Source organism: Aspergillus steynii (genome assembly GCF_002849105.1).
Source record: "Aspergillus steynii IBT 23096 chromosome Unknown P170scaffold_2, whole genome shotgun sequence".
Lineage (NCBI taxonomy): Eukaryota > Fungi > Ascomycota > Eurotiomycetes > Eurotiales > Aspergillaceae > Aspergillus > Aspergillus steynii.
The window spans coordinates 5,496,070-5,520,044 of NW_020194399.1; the positions used below are offsets into that span (position 1 = coordinate 5,496,070).

Genomic DNA, 23,975 nt, shown 5'->3' on the forward strand with positions numbered 1-23,975 from the left:
GAACCACTGGCCCCAGGTGGTCTTTCCAACCCGGACTCGGATCAACTGATTTTTATTGATCCACACCCTCGCATACACATACTTATTAGCCGTTGTCACTTCCCAATCCCCTTCGACCCCAAGCGCGGTGGAATCAGAAACCTTCCAGTCGGCGGTAGTATACTTTCCGTCGGGAGACGCTATCAAGTCCTTCCACGGGCGTCCAAGGGCATTGAGGTCCACATTCTTGCCATGGATGATGTAGTCACCAGTCGGAGCCTGGGTCAGCGTGCCGTTGAAGAATTGTCCATGATACTCAACGGAGATCGGCCCGGGCTGAAGAGACACGATGCTGTCCTCCACGCTTCCGAGAAAATCCTGTGTAAGTCGGATGTCCGGGCCATGGGCCTTCGTGTAGCTGGGGCCGGGGCTGGCATTTACGATCAGGGTGGCTGGGATGAACGGATCGTCTCTGTCTCTGAAGATGTCTCCTCCCGGAGGTGGCGGCCTTACGCGTTCAGCGCTATAAGAGTAGTTCCAATTGAAAGCGGAGCCACTACCGGGGTTTCGGCCACCAGAATAGCTAGGAGGGTTGAAATACGAACCACTGCCGCCGGTGGATTTGGAGGAGGCGAAGAGGTTAGGCTCATCGGAACAGCTGGAGGGGTTGAAGTTCGATCTCCAAGTGAAATCCTTGCCCCAGGTGGAGATGGAGGATGGGGGAATACTGGGGCTACCAGAAAAGCTAGAAGAGAGGCCGATGGTTTGAAGCGGATCGGATCGGACACTGTTGGTCGAGGAAGGTGAGGACATGGGCAATTGAGAAGCCCCAGCCGGCTTTGAGGGGCGCGAAAACGCGTAGAAGCTGTCACCTCCTGACTGACCAGAAAGCACGTAGTCCAAGTAGGGCCCAAACAGGCATTCTCTATACCGAGTGGCATATTTGTAGGATTGGGCACTGGGGTCTGCTTGGCAGGATCGGGGGTAAGGGCAAGAAATGTGGGGTATGACGGGAAGGTTGACTGGGATCATCTAAAAAACTTCGCACCAGCTGCTTTTTGTTTGGTGACTTGGCTTATAAATATACTTTGGCGCTGTTGAATCTCGCCCAACTCTGCAGCAGAGGTGTGAGAGCCTGCTACATTTCCGCGCCTGTAGAATGCCAGTGTTATGGAAACTTTCCACCTCAGTATTCAACATAGGGTGGATTAAGGTTTAACAGGAACGGAATAGTGGTAGAAGCTAAGCTGAATTTGCAACAGTCAACCCCCCAAGAACTTCGGTGGACCTGCATTGGGCTTCAAGAAACGAGGATTTTGCCGGTACAGAGCGCGATTGTTAACCCCCCTAGTATTCGGGTGGACCGGTATACGCTAATGCTATAGTTATTTTGTCCGTGTTGAGTTATCAACTGGAAACCGGACATCCGATCTTTCATGAAACTTGGTTCAATGGCCCTTGTCTTTCGGTCGTTTTTATTTCTGATACCATCGTTGTCTGTCACCATTCGGTCATTATTATTGTCTACCGTTTATTGTGCTTATCTGGCTTGTGTTGTCAAAGGACAGGGGAAGCAAGTAATTAAGCTTTACGACAAGACCCTAAGTCTCAGATATAAACTTTTGTACAAGCGGCTTGAATATTTTCCTGGTCTCTCAAGAGGAGATAATAGATCCCACCTCCAAACTACAGCCGCCATTGAAGGGCATTTACACAGAAGATGCAAAGACTACGACAGAAACCACTTCATTTACACCATTTGGTATGTAGGCAATGAACTCGTGATGACGGTTGAAATTGTCAAGTTCATCGGTGTTTTGATCAGCAATCTATTGTCGTGAGTGGGGTGTGGATCCTTTCCGGCATTACCTGCAGCACCTTGAGAAAAGTCAGTTGTCTATATATGCTTATACCTCTACAGTGCGTGGTCCCCTTCTCAACAGGCTTGGCTAACAAGACAATGTTCAAGCGATACCGAAGTCTACGGCTGAAAGACCAGGGTCGAGGAATAGACAATTGATACTACAATCTGTACTGGCTATTACAATGAATCGCTCAGATATAGAATCTGAGTGGCAGATAATGTGCATTAGGCTCCTGTCTCTTGTCTCGATAGTTCGGAGGTCTTTGTCTGTAGCTTTGGCCAAACTGGGGCTATAACTACGTACTAGTTCTCATAACTGTGTAGAATGCAAGAAATACTTTCCTTTGGTTCGTAAGGAACTTTAGACTACTTCTCGTTAGATATTTCCCTAGCTTTCATATTGTCCACTATGGTACACAGAATCGGGGCGCGTTTGGGGTCGGTAGTTAGACGTTCAAACTCCGTCAATTTAAGCCTTTCCGCTGTTCTTTATATTGTGGAGATATCATAAACATCTATCGAACATCTATGAAGTGTAACCTAAAGATTTAAACCACGGACGTAAAGTCTCCACTCGCCTCAGTTCCTCCTGCGGTGGAAGATTTACGCCATTGGAGAGTTGCGTGGCATTGCCTTCCCTGCAAAAACACGCCATTAGAGGATCAGATGTCAGTTGGAAAACAGTGGCCACAGAGAAGCACAACCGAAAAAAGAAAGAAAGAAAGAGAGAAGAATTGAACAACCCATGTTCTCAAGGTGGTGGAAAGCTTATTTTCTTACCGCCAGAAATATGGGACTAGCAGTGCTGAGCTCCATCAGTCCTTCCTCATCATTGAACCTGGCGATTCGACTCTGAACCTGACCAATCCAGTCCGGAAAAGAAGCTACAGCGACCAAGTGGTTCACGCGCAGGCAGTTCCCATCCTTAGGAAGCTGGACGACCTCGAACCGGCCTGAGTAGGCAACAAAGTCTGTGACCGAGAACTCAGTGGATGGCCGCGTCTCGGGTGACTGGCTCAGTAATTGGGCGGACATGTATCCGTCGGTGGTATACATCAGAAGTCCACGGGGCGACTGGCCCATGGGAAAGTTTGTCTCCTTTCCATTCAGGTCTGTCGTCTTGCACTCGAGGAGAGACCAGGATCCTAGGAGAATATCGTGGCGAGGTTTCTGAGACATGGCCATTGCGAACACTGTTGGAAGGTTGGATATGCTTTCTCTTCTCTTCTCTGCTTTTCTTTTATGAGACATCCACTTTATATTCGTCGACGAATTGGTAAAGACTTTACAGGCAAACTGCCTACTGTTGAATATCACCCCACTACGTCTTAAATGTTAAGAAGGCTTGCCACCAGATATGCGCGGTACCTAACCGAAGCAGAATTGATAGTCTCCTTCCTGAATTGGGGATCGTCAGGGCGATCACATTCATGCATTTTGCAGTAAAGGCAGAGGCAAATAATGGGATATTTTCAGCGCAATCCATATGCACTGCCAAGGCTTCTACGTCATAAGCGACTGCGGTTTGTATTCCACCCAATTTGCTTTCAATAAACGCCCCAGCGGTTTCGCGTATAGGTGCGCGAAGCTTTCTGGTTAAGTTGCATACACACTGGCTTGGGTTTCTGTGAGAATAGGGAGCGTTGGAAGGCATATTACAAGATAATATGTTCAGTCACAGATTTAAACACCAATACGAGGATGATATCATATCACGATTTATTCGGTACCAATAGTCATCTAAAGCCTCACGCAATTCAAGTCCATTCACCAGCAAGCACTCTCAGGGCTCATGATGTACTGAGCTAGTGTGGGCCACCTGTAAAGGGTGGTTTGCAGATATCGACCCCAAATCGCTCCTAAAATCGACGTACATACATGCACATAACCACCCAGAAATTCAGATCGTTTGCGCATCTCAAAGCCTGATCTAGATCGGCGAGTATAGACCGCGTGTGACCGCCGGTTGCAGATAATGACCCCATCCCTCTGTCACAACCTCCCCCTCGTCCTTCCCCTGGCCATCCAGAATTTCCAGCCGACCCTCCACCCAGGCTTCTTTGTTGTCCACCTTCGTGATATTTGCTTTCAGCACGTAGAAGGATTCAGTTGGAGCAGCCTTCCGGTATGCCACGTTCAATCCAAGGGTGACGGCGACGCGTTTCGGCAGGGCCGCACTAGCGCAACCAGCCATTCCTTCATCCATGATTGTCGCCAGCGGGCCTCCATGAATCATGCCAGGGTAGCCGGCCAAAGCTGCCCCGACATAGACAATCAGATAGAATGATGTACCTCCGGTCTCGTGGAATGCGAGCGGACGGACCGGAATTTTATTGGGCCCCAGGAGACTGCTGACGGTGAACATCTCGGACTCCATGGATTTAGGAACGTTCTGATAGTATCGTGACTCGGACAGGGAGCTCTCCGAGCGGAGGGACTCCGTCAAGGCATGATGTTGCAGCTGGTACTCGATCCAGTTGCTCGATGTCATGTTTGCAGTTAACGGTTTAGAATTCTATATGGAATATGTTGGTGATTGCAACGAATGGGAGAGCATTGAGGGAAATTAGGATATAAAAGTCGTTGAAGAAATGGGTGAGAGAGTGGTTTACTATAGTGCGGCAAATACGTCACATTCGTCACGGAGAACAATGCAACACGCCATGGAAGCTCTATGGTTACAGAATATTCCGAGTGGGTAGTGGGGCAAATGGCAAACAGGCCTCCGGAACTCAAAGAGAGAGAGAGGAATCAGGATGGGTCGATCTTGACTCTGAGTTAAACCTCGCCAAGAAAAAACCGTAATCGCCTTCTATACAACCAATGGAATCGTGGAATTCATATTAAGTTGACAGAACTTTAGTTTTCGGGCAACGTAAGCGAGAGTTTGGTAGGTTAGCTGCTAAGCTGCTATGCAATTTGCCTCTCTGGTAGGCTTTTGATGGTCGATCTATGACGCAGAATGGAATCGGATTGGTACACTCGACTCAACGGGGTAGCCAAGGCGGTTGTCAAAGAATTACCGGGCAATATAAAAGAATGAAATTTTCCAGGTCATGAAGTGAAAAGAGAACTAAGCTTCGAAAACACTCGCAAGAAACTAAATTGTCCTTAATCAAGATAAGATTCAACGTACCATGGATTCCGACCACAGCCAGCAGCAGCCAATTGCTATTGTTGGTATGGCATGTCGTTTGCCTGGTGAAGTGACGAACGCGGACAAGCTATGGGACCTCTTGTGCGAAGGGCATACTGGTTGGTCTGAGGTCCCAGAGAGTCGCTTTCAAGAACAGTCTTTCTATCACCCTGACAGCAAGAGGAATGGGGCGGTACGTATTTCCACGATTATCTAGGTATGGGCGAAGGAGCTTACAATCCTGGTAGTTCCATACTCGGGGTGGTCATTTCCTCGAGGAGGATATCTCGCGGTTTGATGCTCCATTCTTTAATATCAGTCCTGCGGCAGCAAAGGTGAGCTTGAACACTGGCCTCAAGATTATACAGGAAGGAATTCTAACGCAGGACAGGCCATGGACCCTCAGATTCGACTACTACTAGAATCCGCTTATGAAGCCTTTGAGAGCAGTAGGTCTTCTACCAACAATTGAGCCTATTTCTCTGATCTGACAACCACTCGCAAGGTGGCATGACCTTGGACCAACTCCGAGGAACAGATACAGCTGCCTACGTGGCACTATACAATCGTGATTATGAAAAGATACTTATGCGCGACCCCGAAGATCTCCCTTTCTACTTTCAGACTGGCAATGGCGAGGCGATGCATTCAAATCGGCTTTCGTACTTTTTCGATCTGCATGGGCCCTCCTTTACCCTAGACACCGGGTGCAGTGGTGGCCTAGTAGCACTGCATCAGGCATGCCAAAGTATCCGCAACGGCGAAAGCAGCCAAGCCATTGTTGGAGCACCGAACCTGATCTTGGATCCAGCAGGCATGATCGGCCCTAGCTTTCTTCAGTTCTACGCATCAGATGGTCGCAGCAAGTCTTTCGATGATAGCAGTGATGGATATGGCCGTGGCGAAGGTGTGTGCACGCTGGTGCTGAAGCCCCTATCGGCGGCAATTGCAGATAGCGACCCCGTTCGTGCTGTCATCAGGAGTTCAGTCATCAACCAGGATGGGCGCACCACAGGAATCACTGTTCCCAGCGAAGAGGCCCAAAACTCCCTGATACGTTCTGCATATGCTGCAGCTGGGCTGGATCCAGCTGATACAAGCTTCGTCGAGGCTCACGGGTCCGGCACTGCCGTCGGAGACATGACCGAAAGTCGCTCCATTGGGGCAGTCATCGGCAAGGCTAGGGACGCGCAGGGCCGCGGTCCAGTGATTATGGGCTCCGTCAAGGCCAATATCGGACATTTGGAAAACGCCAGTGGACTAGCAGCTGTGATCAAAGCTGTGCTTGTTCTTACAAAAGGAAAGATTCCACAAGCTGTGAACTTCAAGCGTCCCAGCTGCGACATTCAATGGAAAACATGGAATGTGGATATTCCAACCCATTCCCGAGAGCTGGACTGTTCACAAGTCTCCGTCAATAGCTTTGGGTACGGTGGCACGAACGTTCATCTAATCCTCGAAAGACCACCCGAGAAAGAGGATGCCTGTGCATTCCCAGATGACCGATCCGGATCCCTCATGTTTGTTCTGTCGGCTCGTTCGAACGACTCGGTGCGTGTCAGGGCCGAGCAGTTACAGGAATATCTGGAGCAAGCGGAACGAAGCAAGGAGCAAAGCTTCCTCGACTCTCTGGCCTATACACTCTCCACTCGTCGTTCACTTTTTTCCTGGAGGACTGCGGTCGTAGCTAGCTCGGTGTCCGGTCTTCGTGACCGCCTGCGCTATATAAGTTACTCACACCATCAACAGCCACCGCGGATTGGTTTCGTGTTTACGGGCCAAGGAGCGCAGTGGGCAACGATGGGCAAAGAGCTTTGGGACAAAAGCTCAGTCTTCCAGAAGTCTATTGCAGTTGCAGAGAGATGCCTCAACGACCTGGGGGTCGACTGGAAGCTCACAAACGAGCTGTGGAAAACCGACGATGAGACCGGACTCAATAGTGCAGTGTTAGCGCAGCCGGCTTGTACAGCGATCCAGCTGGCATTGGTTGACCTCTTGGCTTCTTGGAATATCCACCCGAGCGCTGTGACTGGTCACTCGAGTGGCGAGATTGCTGCCGCATACGCCTGCAAAGCAATATCATTCCGCGACGCGATCCTTGCGGCGTACGCGCGAGGCTCTGCCGCGGGTCAGATTGCAGCGGATAAGAGCGTCAAAGGTGCAATGATTGCTGTTGGTTTGGGACCCCACGACGTGCAGCCCTACATCTCTGCAGCCTCTGAAGGCATCGGTCTTGCTGCGGTTGCCTGTGTCAATAGTCCGGGTGCTGTCACAGTGTCCGGTGATAATGCGGCTATTGATATATTGGAAACGCAACTGCGGCAGGATGGCGTCTTTGCTCGCCGGCTTCCAGTCGATGTAGCCTATCATTCGCACCATATGTTGCGCGTTGCAGGTGAATATCACGATGCTCTTGCTACCATGGAGCTAGCACGTTCCAACTCGAATATATCGTTTTGCTCGAGTGTGTCTGGTAAAGTGACTGACGGAACCGAGCTGGGTCCCCGATACTGGGTGCAAAACCTTGTCTCGCCTGTTCTTTTCTCTACCGCGCTGGAGAAGTTGGTATTCTCAACAGAGCCCCAGCTTCTCGTTGAAATCGGTCCGCATTCCGCATTGAAAGGCCCAATCAGGCAGACCCTCAAGGCTGGGGAGAAGGAGGTTCCCTATTCTTCGACTCTGCTCCGCCATCAACGCGCCGATCAATGCCTGATCGAACTTGCATCCGAACTATTCTCCCACGGTGCGGATATCGAAGTTCACAAAGTCAATTCGATGTCGGCTCCGGCGCAATACCGTGCATGTCTTGAAGACCTTCCCACTTATCCATGGGATCATTCTTCGGCCTTCTGGCATGAGAGTCGGCTGAGCCGTAACTATAGGAACCGAGAGGAGCCTCCACACACACTCCTGGGAGTACTCAGCCCGGAATCCAGCTGGTTGGAACCTCGATGGCGGAACTGTATTAGTCTCGCGTCGCATCCATGGCTGGCGGGTCATCGGATCAACGGGGATGCGGTCTTCCCTGCAACAGCTTTCATGACGATGGCTATTGAAGCAGGCTTCAAGCTGGCAAGACAGCAGCTTGGCAAACGCCAGCACGAACCAAATTACTCTATCGAACTGGGTCAAGTCTCGATCAGTAACAAGATGACAATTCCAAACTCCAGATCTGTTGAACTTATGTTCGTCCTAAGACCGGCCACGGAACTCGGTGGACGGGACCTCGCGCGCCGCCATGAGTTCGTCATCCACTCCTGCTCCGATGCAGCGAACGTGGTAGAACACTGCCGCGGATTCGTGAAAGTTGCATTTGATGACACCAGGTCATCTTTGAACTTATTAGAATCACAGTTCGATAGAACAACCCTGCCGGAGGTTCCACTAGAGACTTGGTATGATCGCTTGAAGCAAGTTGGCATCGATTACAACGATCTATTCACGGGGTTGGCCACCGCAACAGCAGGACGTGGATATTCTAGCGCCACGATCACGTCTTTTCCACCCTCGGCTGAATACAGCGCCAGTCTTCACCCTGCCACATTGGATCTATGCTTGCAAACAATGATTGCGGCAACAGACTCTACGGATCCTATCCGCGGTCCTGTCATGCCTACCTTTATGCAAAAGGTCTCTGTGGCCATCAGAAGCCGAGTCGACAACCATAGCTGTATGCGAGTTACTTCGAAGGTGAAGAAGCTTTCCGAACAAAAGCTTCTGGCTGATATCGAGGGTATCAGCGCGGATGGAAATGAAGGAAATGCAATACTAGTCCTCTCATTACAGGGCTTGGAAGCAACGTCATTGAATCTCCCATTTGAGCCGGCGGAGCCGGAGCTTGACCAGGTGAAGGCCTGTCAAAAACTTGTTATGATGCTGGACCCAGACTACTTGACCAATGCGGCAGTCAATGAAATATGCAACGAGCCCCTGTCTCCGATATCTGTCCGGGCCAAGTTAAAAAGGCTGCGTGATGCCTGCCGCATCTACGCACAAGCGACTGTGCAGGAGATGTCCGACGATGATGTCCAGCGAATGACACCTTATCAAAAGCAGTACATGAGCTGGCTGCGAAAGCAAGCCAATCTATGTCCGCTTGGGTCATCATCAGATCTTTTGGGGCAATTAAGAATATCTGATGCGGAAGGGCAGATGGTCTGTCGCGTAGGGGATAGTCTGTCAGCGATCCTCAAGGGCTTACAAGACCCTCTTTCCGTGATGGTTGATGACAACCTTCTCTATCGCCTATATGAGGACGACCATAGTATGCAGCGATGTGCCATTCAAGCTGCAGAATATGCCCGCATGCTGTCTCTGAAGTCCCCGGGGCTGCGTATCCTCGAGATCGGTGCCGGGACAGGAGGAGCCACTCTTCCTGTATTGGAAGCCCTGAGTAGATCGGATCAGACTCTGTGTTCCCATTATCGCTTTACTGATATATCTGTTGGTTTCTTTGGCAATGTAGGGAAGAAGCTTGAAAGATGGCAAGGACTCGTTCAATACCAGAAGCTGGATATTGAAAAGGATCCGGAGCAACAAGGCTTTGAGCCTGCCGACTATGACCTTGTGATCGCGGCCAACGTTCTGCACGCCACTACCTATATTGACAAGACAGTCAAACATGTCCGACAATTACTAAAGCCGGGAGGTAAACTACTACTACTTGAGAGCACACAACCGACTGTCCACCGCTCATTTGTCTTCGGCCCGCTCCCGGGCTGGTGGTTGGGGGCCACCCAGCGCAACAAAGACAGCCCATTGCTCAGCGAACAAGAATGGAATCAAACACTCCAAAGCCTCGGCTTCAGTGGCCTAGACTCAATTTTATATTCCTATCCTGATGTGGAAGATCAAATTGATAGTTTGATTATCTCCACTGCCAGAACCAACGGGACCCACTTAACGGATGTGGCTAAAACGGCGCTGGTTTTAACACACAATCAGTTGTTGGAGCAGGATAAGAGTCTAGGCTACCAGGTTGCCCAACACATTTCTTCCAAGATGCCTACGATTGCAGTCGAGATCCTCCCACTTGGAGACAATCGGGTACACGATCGAACGTGCATCATGTTGACCGATCTTGACGGGCCGTTCCTAGGTAATTTGGGGCAAACATGCTTTGATGACTTAAAGCATATCCTGAAAACAGCCCATGATATTATTTGGGTGACACGAGGAGCGACTGATCAATGCCACAATCCGATGTCGAGTTTGGTTTCCGGGATGGCACGAGTTCTGAGACATGAGAACCCTCATGTTCCGATCGCCACCATTGACCTTGATTCAGAAAGGGATGCACCACCCCAAGATACGGCAACAAAGATTCTGACCTTCATCCAACAATATATCTCCAGCTCACAAAAGAATGACGTGGAATGGTTCGAGCGCAACGGAAATTGGTGTGTTCCTCGTTTGGTTGAGGACACGACCAAGACGGAGTTTGTTCGTTCCCACTCCATGACATATACACCTAGTATACCTCAGCTAGAGCCCTTCTACCAAGAGGAACGACCCCTACGTCTGAGTGCGAGGCATACAGCGGGCTTGCAGGGAATATCATTCATTGATTGTCCTGATCTTGAGGCACCACTTTCCTGCGACCAAATTGAGATTGAGGTCAGAGCATCTGGTGTCAACTTCAGAGATATTATGGTCTCCTTGGGACAAATGCCAGACGAAGATGTTGCGGAGGTCGCTGGTGTCGTGACAAAGGTTGGGCGGGATTCGCAGCATCAATTCGCGCAGGGAGATAGGGTTTACACATGGCACGTGCCTCGATTTGCCAGCCACGTTCGGTGCCCATCGTTCAACGTACAGCGCATTCCAGCTGATGTCTCCTTCGAACAAGCCGCATCCGTTCCCATAATCTACAATACGGCTTATCACTGTCTCGCTACTGTGGCGCAACTGCGTCCTGGTGAAACGATACTGATACATTCTGGTGCTGGAGGAGTTGGCCAGGCTGCGATTGTTCTCGCGCAGTACCTCGGAGCGACGGTATTCGCGACTGTTGGTACGAACAAGAAGAAGCAGCTGCTCATCCAGCAGTATGGCCTTTCTGAGTCTCATATCTTCTCCAGCCGGTCAACTGCATTTGTCAGTCAGATCCAAGCGGTGACTAAAGGCCGAGGCGTGGATGTCGTTCTAAACGCGTTGTCCGGTGCTTTCTTGCAGGAATCTCTCGATGTATTGGCCCCACTTGGTCGATTCGTGGAGATTGGCAAGAGCGATATTCTTGCTCATGCTCGCCTTGATATGAGCATCTTTTCACGCGCAATATCCATCTCCGCCGTGGATATCGTTCAGCTGATGCGAGAAAAGCCACAGTACATGGCAGATGTCTTTGCTCGAGTACACCAGATGCTAGCTGAGCATCAAATTAGGCCTGCATCTCCTCTCACGTCCTTCCCAATTTCAGAACTAGAGCAAGTGTTCCGCACGATGCAAAAGGGGCAGCATGTGGGCAAGCTGGTCGTCACACATGGCCGCGATGATGAAGTCAAAGTTTTACCACGGGTGTCCCCTCTAGTGCGACTGCGACCAGACGCGACCTACCTCATTGTTGGAGGGCAAGGTGGCCTAGGACGTGCACTTAGTGTTTGGATGGCAAAGTGCGGTGCTCGATGCATCGTTGCTTTGTCTCCCTCGGGTGCCGGGAGACCTCTTACGCGTGGCCTCATTGAGGAGCTGGCACAGATGAAGGTTGATTTCCATGCGATCTCGTGTGACATTGGCGATCGTCATCAGCTTCGGGCTGTTTTGATGGAAAAGACAAAGGCTCTGCCTCCTATCCATGGCATTGTCCATGCTGGGCTGACACTAAAGGTAAGTTACCAGGACCAAATCCAAATAATATACATCACAGTGTGCTGACCTGGTCACAGGACTCGAGTTTCGACAACATGACTCTTGAATCTTTCCAGCAAGTGTTACAGCCCAAAGTCACCGGAACTTACAACCTTCATGAATGTCTTCAAGACCAGCCGCTCGACTTCTTCATCATGCTCTCATCCTATGTCGGATTGCTCGGCAGCACCGGACAGGCTAATTATGCCGCCGCATCCACATTCCAGGATGCTTTTGCCCGCTGGCGGACGAGTCTCGGAAAACCCACATATTCGTTAGATCTGGGCACTGTTAGAGGCGCCAGCTACTTCCATCAGAGCCCTGAAGCGTTGGCCCACTATGAGAAGATGGGCCTCGGTGGAATTCCCCTGTCTGCGCTACACGCCCTTGTTGGCTACGCCATGTCAAACCCTCCTACTCATTATTTCGACAGCCAGGTTGCCATCGGATGGGCACCACCGAGCACATGGTCTCCAGCCCAGTACGCTGCTCTAGATCCACTCGTCTCGCACCTTTCTTTATCACCGGTGCATCAATCCCACAAGGAGTCACGCAGGGATTCTGGCGTAGACATGCAGGAAACCCAGCCTCTGTCTCAGATTCTGTCCCAGTGCCAGGGCCCGAAGGAGCGTACCTCTGCTATCATCGAAGCACTGACCGAGCAAATTGTTGATATCCTGGGGGTTGCTGCAGAAGATGTCAATGCCGGCAAATCAATCGGAGACCACGGAGGCGACTCACTGGTTGCCATCGAGTTCCGTAACTGGTTTCATAAGGAGGTTGGCTGTACGTTCACCACAGAACAGGTGACGAACCAGCTTTCTCTGGAGCAACTGGCCGTTCAAGCTGCTGGCTGAATGTTAGTTCCATAGTTTATAGCTTATGATCGTCGCTAAATAATATTCGTATTACATTATGGTGATTTATGGGCGATCAAAGCACTCTCTAATAAGCTTCGGGTCTATGCATTTGGTGTACTCGTGAGTAAATCTTCGAGAAAAACGAGTTGTTACTTTATTGCGTCAATAGATGACGTTGTATACCCATTTCCCTCCAACTGATTGAATATGCATAGTACCACGCTGAGAAAAAAGAATACTGGCCAATTCTCGTACATAACATGGCTAGGAAGGTGTTCCACGTTGATCTGGTGATAGAATCCACCATTCAAGCGAGTCCTCTTCATTTGAGACAATTCATGACTAGAACGTAAAGATAGTAGCCGGCTGGGCCTGCGGGAGCTGTCTAGACCTCGCCACGACCCGCGGATCGCGCAACAGTACAAAGCTTGGTATGAATTGCAGTATGAACACAATATGCATTTTCATCTATACCTGCTATACAATCAACTTGTCATCATCACGCCATGGTTGCTTCCGACTTCCACCTGAAATATGCGGTCAAGTCTCAAGCAAGAGGTTTGTGGCTCAGAGCTACATGGCTAGTAACTTCTAATTTTGAGGGCGGGGGGGGGTTGAAGTCTACAATTTTCAGCTAAGAACCACCTATTCAGATTGACAAGAGATAGAAACAAAAGATAACATAATAACGCAGTCATATAAAATATTCATAAACTGTTTACTTTTAGGCTGGCGAGGGGAGATATATATATATGTGACCGGTGCGGGGTTGGGCCAAAAGGAGATGATTGTTTGAGCATATATAAGCAAGTAATCAAAAAGAAAAAAAGAAGAGAGGACTGTTTTAATGTGAAGCAGAATACGCGATGGAAATAGCCAACTGAGGAGTAGAGATATGAGATCCCATTTGCCGCCATCGTGATTGTATACCAAGTGTTTGCCTTGTTTGCACACTCTCCACCGGATTAGGTAATCCGGAAACTGCTCCACCTGTCATTTGTTTATCGGTTGTTTCCTCCTTTAATCATCTCAGCCAGAATCGATCTTCGAATACCATGCGAACCCGTCGTCTCGTCAAGGATACCATTACTTATTCGGCTGCTCAAGACCGGGAGGATAATGTCCTGCACCAATTGCAGTACTATGATGCACAACTCTTGTTCTTCTCTCGGTTGAATGAAAATACTGACTGGATGAGAAGGGTTGTCACCCATCATCTACAGCTGGGGCCATTTAATCGATGCCATGTTGCAAACGCAGAAGACTGGATATATGGCAGTTTTAACGTTTGCGTTCCAGTCATGATTGATGGGTGGAACCAGCGGAAGCAGCCGGGACATCGGGTTTTGCTTCGGTTTCCTCTGCCTTATCGGGTTGGTGAAGAGCATCGACCTGGAAATGGCGATGAAAAGATTCGATGCGAAGCGGGCACGTATGCATGGGTTCAAGAAAACTGTCCAGACGTGCCCATTCCACGTCTCTACGGGTTCGCATTGTCCACGGGCGAAAGCGTATGGCCCCCGGTGTATTTCCGGCAATAACTACTAAAATGCAGTAGTTTACTCAGATCGATCATTTGCCCATCCTCGCCCGATGCCTTCGAAAGCTGCGCCGACGATGCCTCTCCTTCCTAGGTCTCAAAGAACCGTCGTGCTACGTCCCCGATCAAATCACAGCGTCTCCCCATGTTGTCGGTGCTGGGTATTTATTAATAGAAAACATCAAGAAGTCACAAGGAACAATGCTCTCCGATATATGGCCGGAGAGCCATTCAGATATGAAGCTACGTGCAAATTTCTTCCGCAGCCTTTCGAGAATACTACTGAGTATTAGCCGAATCCCATTACCCCGAATCGGGTCCTTTATAATCGATAACAATGGATACCTCTTGCTCAATAACCGACCACTTTCAATGGAAATCCAGATGATGGAAAATGAGGGGATTTTTAATGATATCTCCCGTGACTTTACGTATACAACCGTTGAATCCTATACGGCGGACATCCTCAGTATTCATGACAACCGCCTGCGGAGTCAACTAAATGCGGTGAATGATGTATCTGATTGCACTATTCAAATGGCGACACTAACGGCCATGCGGGCTGTATTACCTGCTTTTTTCTCTCGAGAATTGCGCCGTGGACCGTTCATCTTCTCCTTGACGGACTTGCACCAGAGTAATATTTTTGTTGACAATAATTGGAATATAACTTGTCTAATTGACCTTGAATGGGCATGCTCTCGACAGATTGAAATGGTTGAGCCTCCATATTGGCTAACTGGGAAAGGTGTTGATCAGATTGATGTAGATGAATATGATATCTCCCGGAAAGAATTAATGAGTATCCTTGAGACAGAGGAAGCCGCGAGTACTGATAGAAAAATACTGCGATTGTCTGAAGTTCTTGCTCGTACATGGGCTACCGGGACTTTCTGGGTTATTCTAGCTCTATCCAGCCCCTCTGGTCTTTTTACAATCTTTGCAAAGGACATATATCTATTATTTTCTTGCGAAGGCAGCCCTGATGATGGGGCTTTACCGTTTTTTTGGACTAAAAATGTACCGCAGTTCGTGAATTGTAAAGTCTCTGAGAAGGCGGAGTATGATCGGAATCTCCAGTTGGTTTTTGAGGACTTAGCTTGATTTAACAGCCATCTGTTATTCTTTAATTGTTATTTTTCTCTGCTCTCATAGCTGCTTCGCCCAGCTTATTCATCGTCCTTTTTACTTGATTGTTTTCTTTCTTCTCCTGTGCTGTTTTCCTAGATGATGACATTTGATTTATAGCTGTTTCTCCTAGATTGGCCATTGATTTCTTATATAAATTCCGGTTGCGCTTGTCTTGTGCTGTCTTCTCCGATGAGGATAGTTGTTTGATAGTGTTCACATCAGCCCTTATTCCCACAGAAGCCTGATCGATGGAGGGCTTGTCGGAGTCGGATATGGTTTTTCTTTCTTGTTAAAGGTCACTTCAACTTCATGAGATGCTTTGGAAATGACTTACCTGGAGAATTCAAAAATTGGGAGACTGCCGGGCGTGTACTTAGACCGGACGGATGAATGATATCACTAAAATAATTAGATATTTTGTTGTTGGAATTCGGCTATATTAAGTATATTTATGGCTGAATCGACGTCATACCCCCTTCTCATGTAGAGTACGGCAATGAACTTTAGGTATTGGTTATCATGCTCACAATCGGCTGCAGCTTACCTTGTCTTGTGCCGCCTGTGATACGCTGGCAGCCCCTCATCTCAGAGTGAACAGATGCTAGCGCCTGGGCAATCGCCTTCACAATGGAGTCCGAACCCAGAGGAAGAAAGCAAGACCTATGTGGTCGAGGCTTTAAGCCAATCGGTTTCTCTGGTGCAGTTTTCAGAGACGACGTGGTTTCATTTGGTGTTTCGAGAGTCTCTCAGCCTCGGCGGCTGGGAGGCTGTTGATAATGGTTCGAAAGGTGTACCGGCTGGGGCGTGGCGGGCTTTAGTCGCGGATAAGGGCTCTGACGGACTGAGAAATCCCCTATTGTATCAGCGTGCATGTCTCAGAAGTTTTGAAATAGATGACATGTTCAGTGGTGGCGACTTGAACATTGGACAACTCTCGGATGAGGTTGTCTTCTTTCGCGACTATCCCAGACCGGCCCGAGAAGTGACATGGAATTGATGCCTTTTCAAAGCAAAAGGCCGTGATTACGGGCACGTATCAGACAGCAATGGTGCTGCATATGATGCAAAGGCCGACGTCAAGCCGCTAGCTCCCGATGTCAGCGATGCAGTCCCTGATATTGTGTTCCAGAACCCAGGCGAAAATAGAAGCGAAGCAGATTCTCAGACTAGACCAAGTACTTCAGATGCTGAGAAGACCGTGGAAGACCAAGCAGAGGTTGGGACAGATGGGCAGAAAGAGCGGGTCGAAGTCGGCGAAGACTTGGGTAATCCAAATGTTGTACTCTTCGAGATTGATGACCCAGACTTGGAGGAATCGACAGCCAGCCCCTTGGTCGAGAACGAAGAGCTTAACGTCTCGTCCAGAGAGGCAGGGGGGTCAATTTTAGAAACGACTACCGAATGGCTCGGTATCTGTCCCAGGAACACATCTGCCAAGGATCACGTCTGTATTCTGTTCGGATGCAGCGTTCCTGTCATTTTGCATCCCATGGGAGAAGATGCTTATAAGCTGGTCGCGGAGGTATATGTTTATGGAGTGATTAGTGGAGACGTGATCAAAAACATGGATGAGGAAGAATTGGAAAGGCGAAATAAAGTTTTCAACATTAGATGAGGAGAGCCAAATTACAAAGTTTCCACCAATCGAACGATGATCGACCTTAGTGGCAGGGGATAGTTTGTAGGTCATATACGTCAACGGTAGATCAGGCAGCCACCGGTCTGGGGATAATTGGTATCAGTCTGCAGAGTGTATACGCAAATGAATGGACTTTTTCGTGGCTAGATTTGCTGTATTTAACACATGAAGCCAGTAAAGTGCCTGAATTGATGAAAGATTTCCAGGATCATTAACTAGCGAAGCCCACTCTGTATCACATATGGGCAAGCACCAAGGGGTTCAAATATTCACGGTTAATGCTTACAGCACATTGCTCCCCTATCAACAACCTTGGCCAATGAGATAATATACATGCAATCATGCTGCGCAGAAATTATTCCTCTGATCCCTGCGCCGGCATCCAACTTACTGCAATGGGCTCGTGCTTATCGCTGCGAACCTTTTTATCTTTGGACCATAATTCAAATGACAGATCGGCAGGTCCAACTATGACCTTGACCTCGAACGCAATCCGCCAAAAATGAGGCTTTACGCTGTACCAGTGACGATTCTTGAGCTTCTTGTCGACTTCTATCGTGGAAACATTAATATTGCATACTCTTTGAACGCCGTTCTCACTCATGTTGCGTTGCAGATTGGCGGGATCGCGGGTCGACATGACGATTTGTGCCGTCCAGGGTTCGTTCTCTCGACCGAGATCCGCCTTAAGCTGAAACTCTTTCGTCATACCAGTCGATGGGATTGGGGTGCCCTGTACAAGAAAAACAATAAGTCCTGGTCGAGAATAGGCTCGGAGTACCAAGCCAGTTGGAAAATGATATATCCTTGCCTGAATCACCAGCCAGTCAATTTGATCCACTGCGAATGTATTGTTGTCTCGAGGGTCCAGACGCACGGGTTGCCCAACGTGCTTCTTGGGGTCATAGAGCTTGTCGCACACGATACCGTAGCTTACGGGGGGACATCTTGATCCGAACGTGACCACTCCGCGTTTTATCTGTTGGATGCGATCTAGAACGAGACCATGGACGACGACAAGTTGGCTATCAAGACAGAGCTGACATCAGCAAACTGGAAATGGATATGACAGCCCGCTGCACTTACGGTTCGTCCGCTAGAAGGATATGCATGTCTTCAGCATTCGGATGCTTGTTGACGGCCAAACTACCGAACTTCTCCACCAAACACTGTTTAATGTACGGAGAGCTTCCAAACCCACCCGAAAGAACAAGGTGCGTCTACCTCAGGAAAGGCCATCAGTAGCTGAATAGCAACAGCAGTTAGAGATACAAACTATTTGGTCACCTGGGTATTTGGAATGCATTTGGCTAATATGTCCGTCTAGAAGAGTGCACATTTTATTGGCCATCAAGTCGAAGCATTCTTGCACATGCTCCCTGGAATATCATCAGCCAAACAACCAACAGAGCTTTTGAACGGGATTCAGGCCGATACTTACCACGCAATACGCATTTGACCACGATAGATCTCGGCCTCTGGGAAGTCCAACACTGATTCTATCGTTGGAACATCGAGCGTCAACCACGGTGTCAATATGGCCTTTGTGCCAAAAGCACATTTCATCCTTTGGAAGCGACCTGAAATCATCATCCATGCTGCATCGCTCGGCGACATCTCTAGATGGTCCCGAACCTTTTCTAATCGCTTGTAAATCAGATGGTGGATTCTTCTGTCTATAAAAACAGAGCCGATGGGTTGTCCTATCACTTTGTCAGCCTAAGCTATTCAGGCACTGACTAAGTATTAGGCGCGTCGTACCTTCGACATGACCAAGTTGTTCCAGTCTAGTCGGTTCGCCCCGATTTGATATTAGCTTTAGAACATTGACGTCCTGGATGTAAAGTTAGGATAGGGACATGGAGTCTTGATGATGGGTAAACAAACCGTGGTACCTCCACCTGCATCACAGACAAGAATCGTATCATCCGCCTAAACATTGTGTTAATTCAGATGGACAAGCTATTATAATCAGGAGAGTGGTCAGGTACCAAATAATGTTCATTTCCAGCATACACCGCCGCGGCCTCTGCTTCGGTGAGACCTATAACAGCGCGATGGCGTGGATTCTTTGTGTTAATAATACGCTCAAGTATTTCACGTGTTTCCTGAACCATGCGCACATCTTTCCAAGTTGTCGGCACACTGAAGAGGAATTCAACATTTTGCGGGCCAAAATGCGGCATTGTGTTACTGAAGTGCGACACTATGTGCTTGTATATGCAATCGACGTAGTCCTGAAACCAGCGCTGGGCCTCCCCTCGAGTAGGACCTCCATAATGTTCATCTTGATACTGAGGCGCAAGATGTAGCTTGAAGAACTCCTTAATGTCTGATTCCTTGGCTTCTGGATCGCACTGAAAGCCCCAGTTTTCGACATTGCCAGACTTCGAATACTCAATGAATGTCGGCACTTTGTTTGCGAGCTCGTTGGGTAGCTTCCCAGGCCAACGCTGGATGGTCTTTGGGGGTAGCCATTCTGGAGCAGAGGAATACGCGACACCTAAACAGACGGATAAAACACGTCAGCTCGAATTCGTACTTTAGACCAGAGCCTTATGTGTATACCGGTATAGGTCATCCCAAAATCAATTCCCACCACAATATCCGGAGTCCAGTACTCTGGAAAGCCTTCCATGATTTCCTAATCACCAATTATTGGAAATCTCACAGGGATCAATTTGGCTCAATCTCAAGGCCGCGTTACGCGGGGCGGGGTCGTGCCTAGATTTCAATGTTTTTCTTTTCCCTGTCGCAAGGCTGCGCCACTCCCCCCCTGACAAGGATACCAGGGTTTCGCATCACGGCTTGGGCGCCAAAGCACCCAGATGGACCCGTCGCAGCGCCATCTGACTAGTGGAAGCAGCCTTGGAAGCAATCAAACCCCGACCTTTAGCGCTATTGCCTTAGGTTAGCCTTTCGCGCGACACTTAAATACACCCAAATCTCCGGGGTGAGCTGGCCGAGAGCCCGTTTTCCCTCCGCTTTTGAGCAACTGTTTTAGCCATGGACGCAATGCTACTATGGGTTCGACAGGCCACAGGAGCCTCAGATACGCCTAAGAATAGCACAGACACAACAAATAACGGAGAAAACCCAGATGGCAAGGGAGATACCGCAGGAGGGTCCGGAGAGGATGCCCATGGGGGTGCCCCAGGAGGCGGAGGAGGTTCCTCATCAATTCCCAATATCTCTTCGGCGACTTCCATTCAAACAGGCGTCTCAGACCCGTCTGGTGTGCCTACTACGTCAGGAAGCCAGAGCGAAAACCCGGTCGATAGTCCAAATCCTGTGACCAGTAACTGGGCCACTGGATCCAGAGCCAACTCTACCACGTCAGCCGCACAAACCTCCTCGACTTCTCGGCCTAGCAGTCTTGCAAGCCCTTCAAGCACTCCTGGTACACAAAACGCAAGTAGTGGACTGAGCGGTGGTGGACTTGCAGGAGCCATCGTAGGGTCTATCCTTGGGACCTTCATCCTCACTCTCCTGGGTGCTTTTCTTTTCTTTCGTCGTCGGAGAAAAAACAAATCTTACGCAGAGTCGACCGGAATGAAATCATCTGAGTCTACCAAAGGACTGGGCCAGATATCCTCTCAGCCTGTTCGTTCATCACAGCCCTCCGTGAAGGGACATGGCTCGCATTCTCGCCCTGTGGGGAAGCAATATCTGAATTTATCTTCATATATCCCCCAGCCGGCCGATGACGGTACTGTGTCCTCGCGCATCCAAACCCTTTTCGACCAAGCCAGTCTGCACATCGACAACTACTATTCCTCAAGCCAAACCAGAATTCGGTTGTCTCAAGACCCTGTTGCTGGCTTCGAACACTATGATTCCGCTGCCTTGCCTGCCCCGCTGGCCACCATGCTCGCCAAACCAAGGGCAGAAAGGGCAATACTTACGCATGTCTTGGTACGAACCTTGCTGCAGGCGATTCAACCAGGACAACAAACAGAACGCTTGCTTCCAGCTCCTTATGTACTAGGCCCACGAGTGAGCACAGAGAACAGTAAGAAGCAACCTCGTCTGACCCTCTATTTGAGACCTTGGAGCTAAAGCATTCCAGACAACACCCGCGCCGTATTCGCCTGGCGTATGCTCACAGCCCATCTCCACAAAGCCGGACAACCAGGCCAGGAAACAACCACAGTCTCTGTCTCAGAAAATACAATCCAGTCACTGGCTCAGGACTTCTCAACAACCTTTGCGTCTTACAGCGACCCTCACTTTCCTGAGTCCGACCGGCTTGCACAGTTGAGCAGCGTGTTCAGAGCAGCGTCCGAGCTTGGAACTTGGCTGTTCTCTCAGCCGTGCAGTTTTGATTTCCGCTGGGATACAAGTTCGGTCTCTTCGGACCATGTTATTGTGCTTCCGGCGGTGGTGAAAATATCGGATGAGTTGGGTCAGCGGTTGCCTGCGCCTCGTGTATTGGTGGATAAGACGGTTGCACGGATTTGAAGGCATTTCATGACGGTTTGATGATTTGAGAAATGTTATTGAAGAAATTAGGACCATTGGTAATTTTCTTTGCTTGTACAATTCGTAATCAGGCGCATCGAAAGTAGGGTATAATTGAGAATAAAGTAGAAAGGAGCATCAGACGCGAATCCTAACGATCATACAACATATTCCTAAACACCAACATTACCATCAGGCGATATGCAAACGACGGACGGGTTGACTTCAGAAGTCGGCCTTCTCGACCGCCGCCAAGCCAGCAAATCGTCCATCTCACATTCCACAGCGTTTTCCTCGGCCTGTTTAGCCACGCCGGAATCCACGTTCTCATCTTTATAAGCCACAATCTTCTCTTCACCCGGCTTCTCCCGAGCGCCCTTCAACCCCTCCCCACCAGCCCACGCACCCTTCCCCTGAGCATAATCCGCCGGGAAGATCTCAAACTCCCTGGCCCCAGCAGACGCTACGCGCGCCGTCACCTCAGCATCTAGCTCAAATCGGATCGTCTGCTGCCTCGTTGGTAGGCTCGCCGGCGAGCTGATCGTCTCTGTATCTGTCTCCGTCTCTTCCTCCCGCGGAGCATCATCCACCCGCTGAAGATGTCCCAACACGCCAATCAAACTCCCATGATACGCCAGGAGCCGTTGAGACTTCTGCACCGCGCGCTGCCCGTCTCTATATTTCCAGCGGAGCTGAGTGGCTAGCGAGAGCTTGCCCCTGTGAATCGTCTGCTCGAGGCGGGTCGGTTCTAAGAGGAGGGCTAGGTCGTGCGCTGCGTCCGCGATATCGGCAATCGTGGAGTCTATCCATTTTAATTCAGCGGCGCCGAGGCGGTGGGCCTTGAGGTCTCGGAGGCGCTGGACTTCGTCGAGTTGCGTGCGGACGTGGGAGGTTGTTTTGAGGAATTCGGAGGCTTGTTCGGTTGCGGAGGATGGTTTGGATGCTTGTGTTTGTGTTTGTGGGAGGGTGGATGTAGAGGTCAAGGTTATTGATGGTGCCGGTTGAGCCTCCAGTGAGGATTGGCTTTGGTTTGAGCTCTGTGGAAAGAAGAAACGGCTGGGTCTTTTCGAGGCCATCGCTTGTTGGATCTGTTATGCGTGGGGATGATGGAAGAAGCGTTTGGATGTCTGGCGGCTAGGGCAGCTAGTCAGATGGCGCAATGAACTATACTGCGTAGTACGACTTCCTGGGATGGGCTCTTCGGTGGAGGCCAGGCGGCTCTACGGGGTCTGTTCGCCCGACAAGGCCACAGAGATAGGCGAGTTAAACTTCTTTTCTTTTCCAGCCACAATTGCACCGCCATGAGAGTGTTTGCTGCGTTCACAGGGTTCCCCTCAGTTTTACCTTTTTTGTGTTAGCCCTAATCTCGGGTGGACAGGGATATAGTCTGTATGCTAGATGGTGGTTGGAAAACCCCGAAAGCCTTGTGTTACATTCCTTTCCACGGTGTTACTGTTGCACACCACCAAACTGATAGGTCCACTTATGTTCTTTACTCTGGAGGTTCCGTTTTTTTCTTTTTTTTTTTTTTTTTTCCCACCTGGGTCATCATCTTTGGCGCATACTATGTATAGCGTAGGCGCTAAAGGGCTGGTCACCCTAATGACTGCTACTTCTGCCTTGTGGTCGTGACCGAGATCTCTTTCTATTAACTCCCTTTGAGGCTGAAGGATAATAGTTTTATAACCGACAGTGCTTTTGTGATTCTAAGTAGTTCTGATGCGATGTGCAGGCAGTTGAAATCCGGTTAAAATAATTATTCACATGGCGGAATGCATAGTATTAGACCATTCTCAATTTCTTGACTCAGTGTCTGATCGTCTTGCTATGCTCAAAGCTTGAAAAGAGGCTCAAGAAAGTGCCTAAAAGTACGCTTTATTTTAATAGGTATCCAGGAGGATGAGAGAACACCTTCAATCAATTAATCATCTCATCGCTTTGAACGTCTAACATTTCAGTTCAAATTTATTAGAATGTTGCTCAAAGTCCTGCTCATGTTTCCACGCCTTTGACCAGTTCTTCATCCTCCCATTCCAGTCCCGCGGCACCTAGTGGAACAGGGGCCTGTAACCCGCGTGTAGCACAGTGCAACCCAAGCCATTGCCAGGTCACGGAACGCACAGACTCTCATTCTCCTTTCCCAGGCAGGCATAGGGAGCTGAAAGGTCAGTAGAGCTTGGGTTTCAGATTTCTAGATTCCCTTACCGTGGCTCAACGATTCCCGACCGACACGCTTACGACGGGCACTTTACTTATCTTGCCATTGCTACTGTCCTGCTGACCTCTCTGGTAGGACCTGCAGCAAATGGAGGACTGCCTGGTGGATACTAATCTTTTTCAAGTTTCTTTGTGCAACAGACTTGACCAATTGGAAGTAGTTAGTGTGCTTACCTGTGCTAGAACATGGCTTCAGAGTGACATGTGCTGCACCGACTTTCTGAGACACTTCTCCTTTCCCCGATAGACAACCTTCTGGGAAAGACATCGAAAACTATTCTCCCTCTAATATTTACATCAAA

General features: G+C 49.4%; 8 protein-coding genes across 8 annotated transcripts; 4 read left to right on the forward strand and 4 right to left on the reverse strand.

The window, feature by feature from the left end:
* Positions 1-2,391: 2,391 nt before the first annotated feature.
* On the reverse strand, positions 2,392-3,028 carry P170DRAFT_424060 (uncharacterized protein; the record flags this gene model as incomplete). The annotated part of the gene is made up of 2 exons (XM_024847544.1): positions 2,392-2,481; positions 2,624-3,028. 2 exons carry the CDS (start codon positions 3,026-3,028, stop codon positions 2,392-2,394), a joined length of 495 nt encoding a protein of 164 aa, XP_024708605.1.
* Positions 3,029-3,773: 745 nt separating this feature from the next.
* On the reverse strand, positions 3,774-4,334 carry P170DRAFT_463045 (PaaI family thioesterase; the record flags this gene model as incomplete). Its single annotated transcript, XM_024852133.1, has 1 exon — positions 3,774-4,334. One exon carries the CDS (start codon positions 4,332-4,334, stop codon positions 3,774-3,776), a length of 561 nt encoding a protein of 186 aa, XP_024708606.1.
* A 646-nt stretch (positions 4,335-4,980) lies between these two features.
* On the forward strand, positions 4,981-12,682 carry P170DRAFT_473175 (type I polyketide synthase; the record flags this gene model as incomplete). The annotated part of the gene is made up of 5 exons (XM_024853015.1): positions 4,981-5,172; positions 5,228-5,314; positions 5,371-5,428; positions 5,485-11,804; positions 11,864-12,682. The coding sequence occupies 5 exons, from the start codon at positions 4,981-4,983 to the stop codon at positions 12,680-12,682; spliced, it is 7,476 nt and encodes a 2,491-aa protein (XP_024708607.1).
* A 1,047-nt stretch (positions 12,683-13,729) lies between these two features.
* P170DRAFT_454417 (uncharacterized protein) lies at positions 13,730-15,329 on the forward strand (the record flags this gene model as incomplete). Its single annotated transcript, XM_024851430.1, has 2 exons — positions 13,730-14,196; positions 14,244-15,329. The coding sequence occupies exons 1-2, from the start codon at positions 13,741-13,743 to the stop codon at positions 15,327-15,329; spliced, it is 1,542 nt and encodes a 513-aa protein (XP_024708608.1). The 5' UTR covers positions 13,730-13,740.
* A 654-nt stretch (positions 15,330-15,983) lies between these two features.
* On the forward strand, positions 15,984-16,971 carry P170DRAFT_424064 (uncharacterized protein; the record flags this gene model as incomplete). The annotated part of the gene is made up of 2 exons (XM_024847545.1): positions 15,984-16,086; positions 16,373-16,971. The coding sequence occupies 2 exons, from the start codon at positions 15,984-15,986 to the stop codon at positions 16,969-16,971; spliced, it is 702 nt and encodes a 233-aa protein (XP_024708609.1).
* Positions 16,972-17,136: 165 nt separating this feature from the next.
* P170DRAFT_454418 (Hsp70 family protein) lies at positions 17,137-19,690 on the reverse strand. The gene is made up of 8 exons (XM_024851431.1): positions 19,564-19,690; positions 18,987-19,498; positions 18,883-18,927; positions 18,757-18,829; positions 18,437-18,698; positions 18,272-18,374; positions 18,082-18,215; positions 17,137-18,020 (listed from the first exon to the last, which is right to left on the reverse strand). Exons 1-8 carry the CDS (start codon positions 19,631-19,633, stop codon positions 17,351-17,353), a joined length of 1,869 nt encoding a protein of 622 aa, XP_024708610.1. The 5' UTR covers positions 19,634-19,690; the 3' UTR covers positions 17,137-17,350.
* Positions 19,691-19,943: 253 nt separating this feature from the next.
* P170DRAFT_463048 (uncharacterized protein) lies at positions 19,944-21,456 on the forward strand (the record flags this gene model as incomplete). The annotated part of the gene is made up of 2 exons (XM_024852134.1): positions 19,944-21,007; positions 21,065-21,456. Exons 1-2 carry the CDS (start codon positions 20,002-20,004, stop codon positions 21,454-21,456), a joined length of 1,398 nt encoding a protein of 465 aa, XP_024708611.1. The 5' UTR covers positions 19,944-20,001.
* A 173-nt stretch (positions 21,457-21,629) lies between these two features.
* Positions 21,630-22,915, reverse strand: P170DRAFT_507978 (uncharacterized protein; the record flags this gene model as incomplete). The annotated part of the gene is made up of 1 exon (XM_024854521.1): positions 21,630-22,915. The coding sequence occupies exon 1, from the start codon at positions 22,530-22,532 to the stop codon at positions 21,630-21,632; it is 903 nt and encodes a 300-aa protein (XP_024708612.1). The 5' UTR covers positions 22,533-22,915.
* Positions 22,916-23,975: the final 1,060 nt, after the last annotated feature.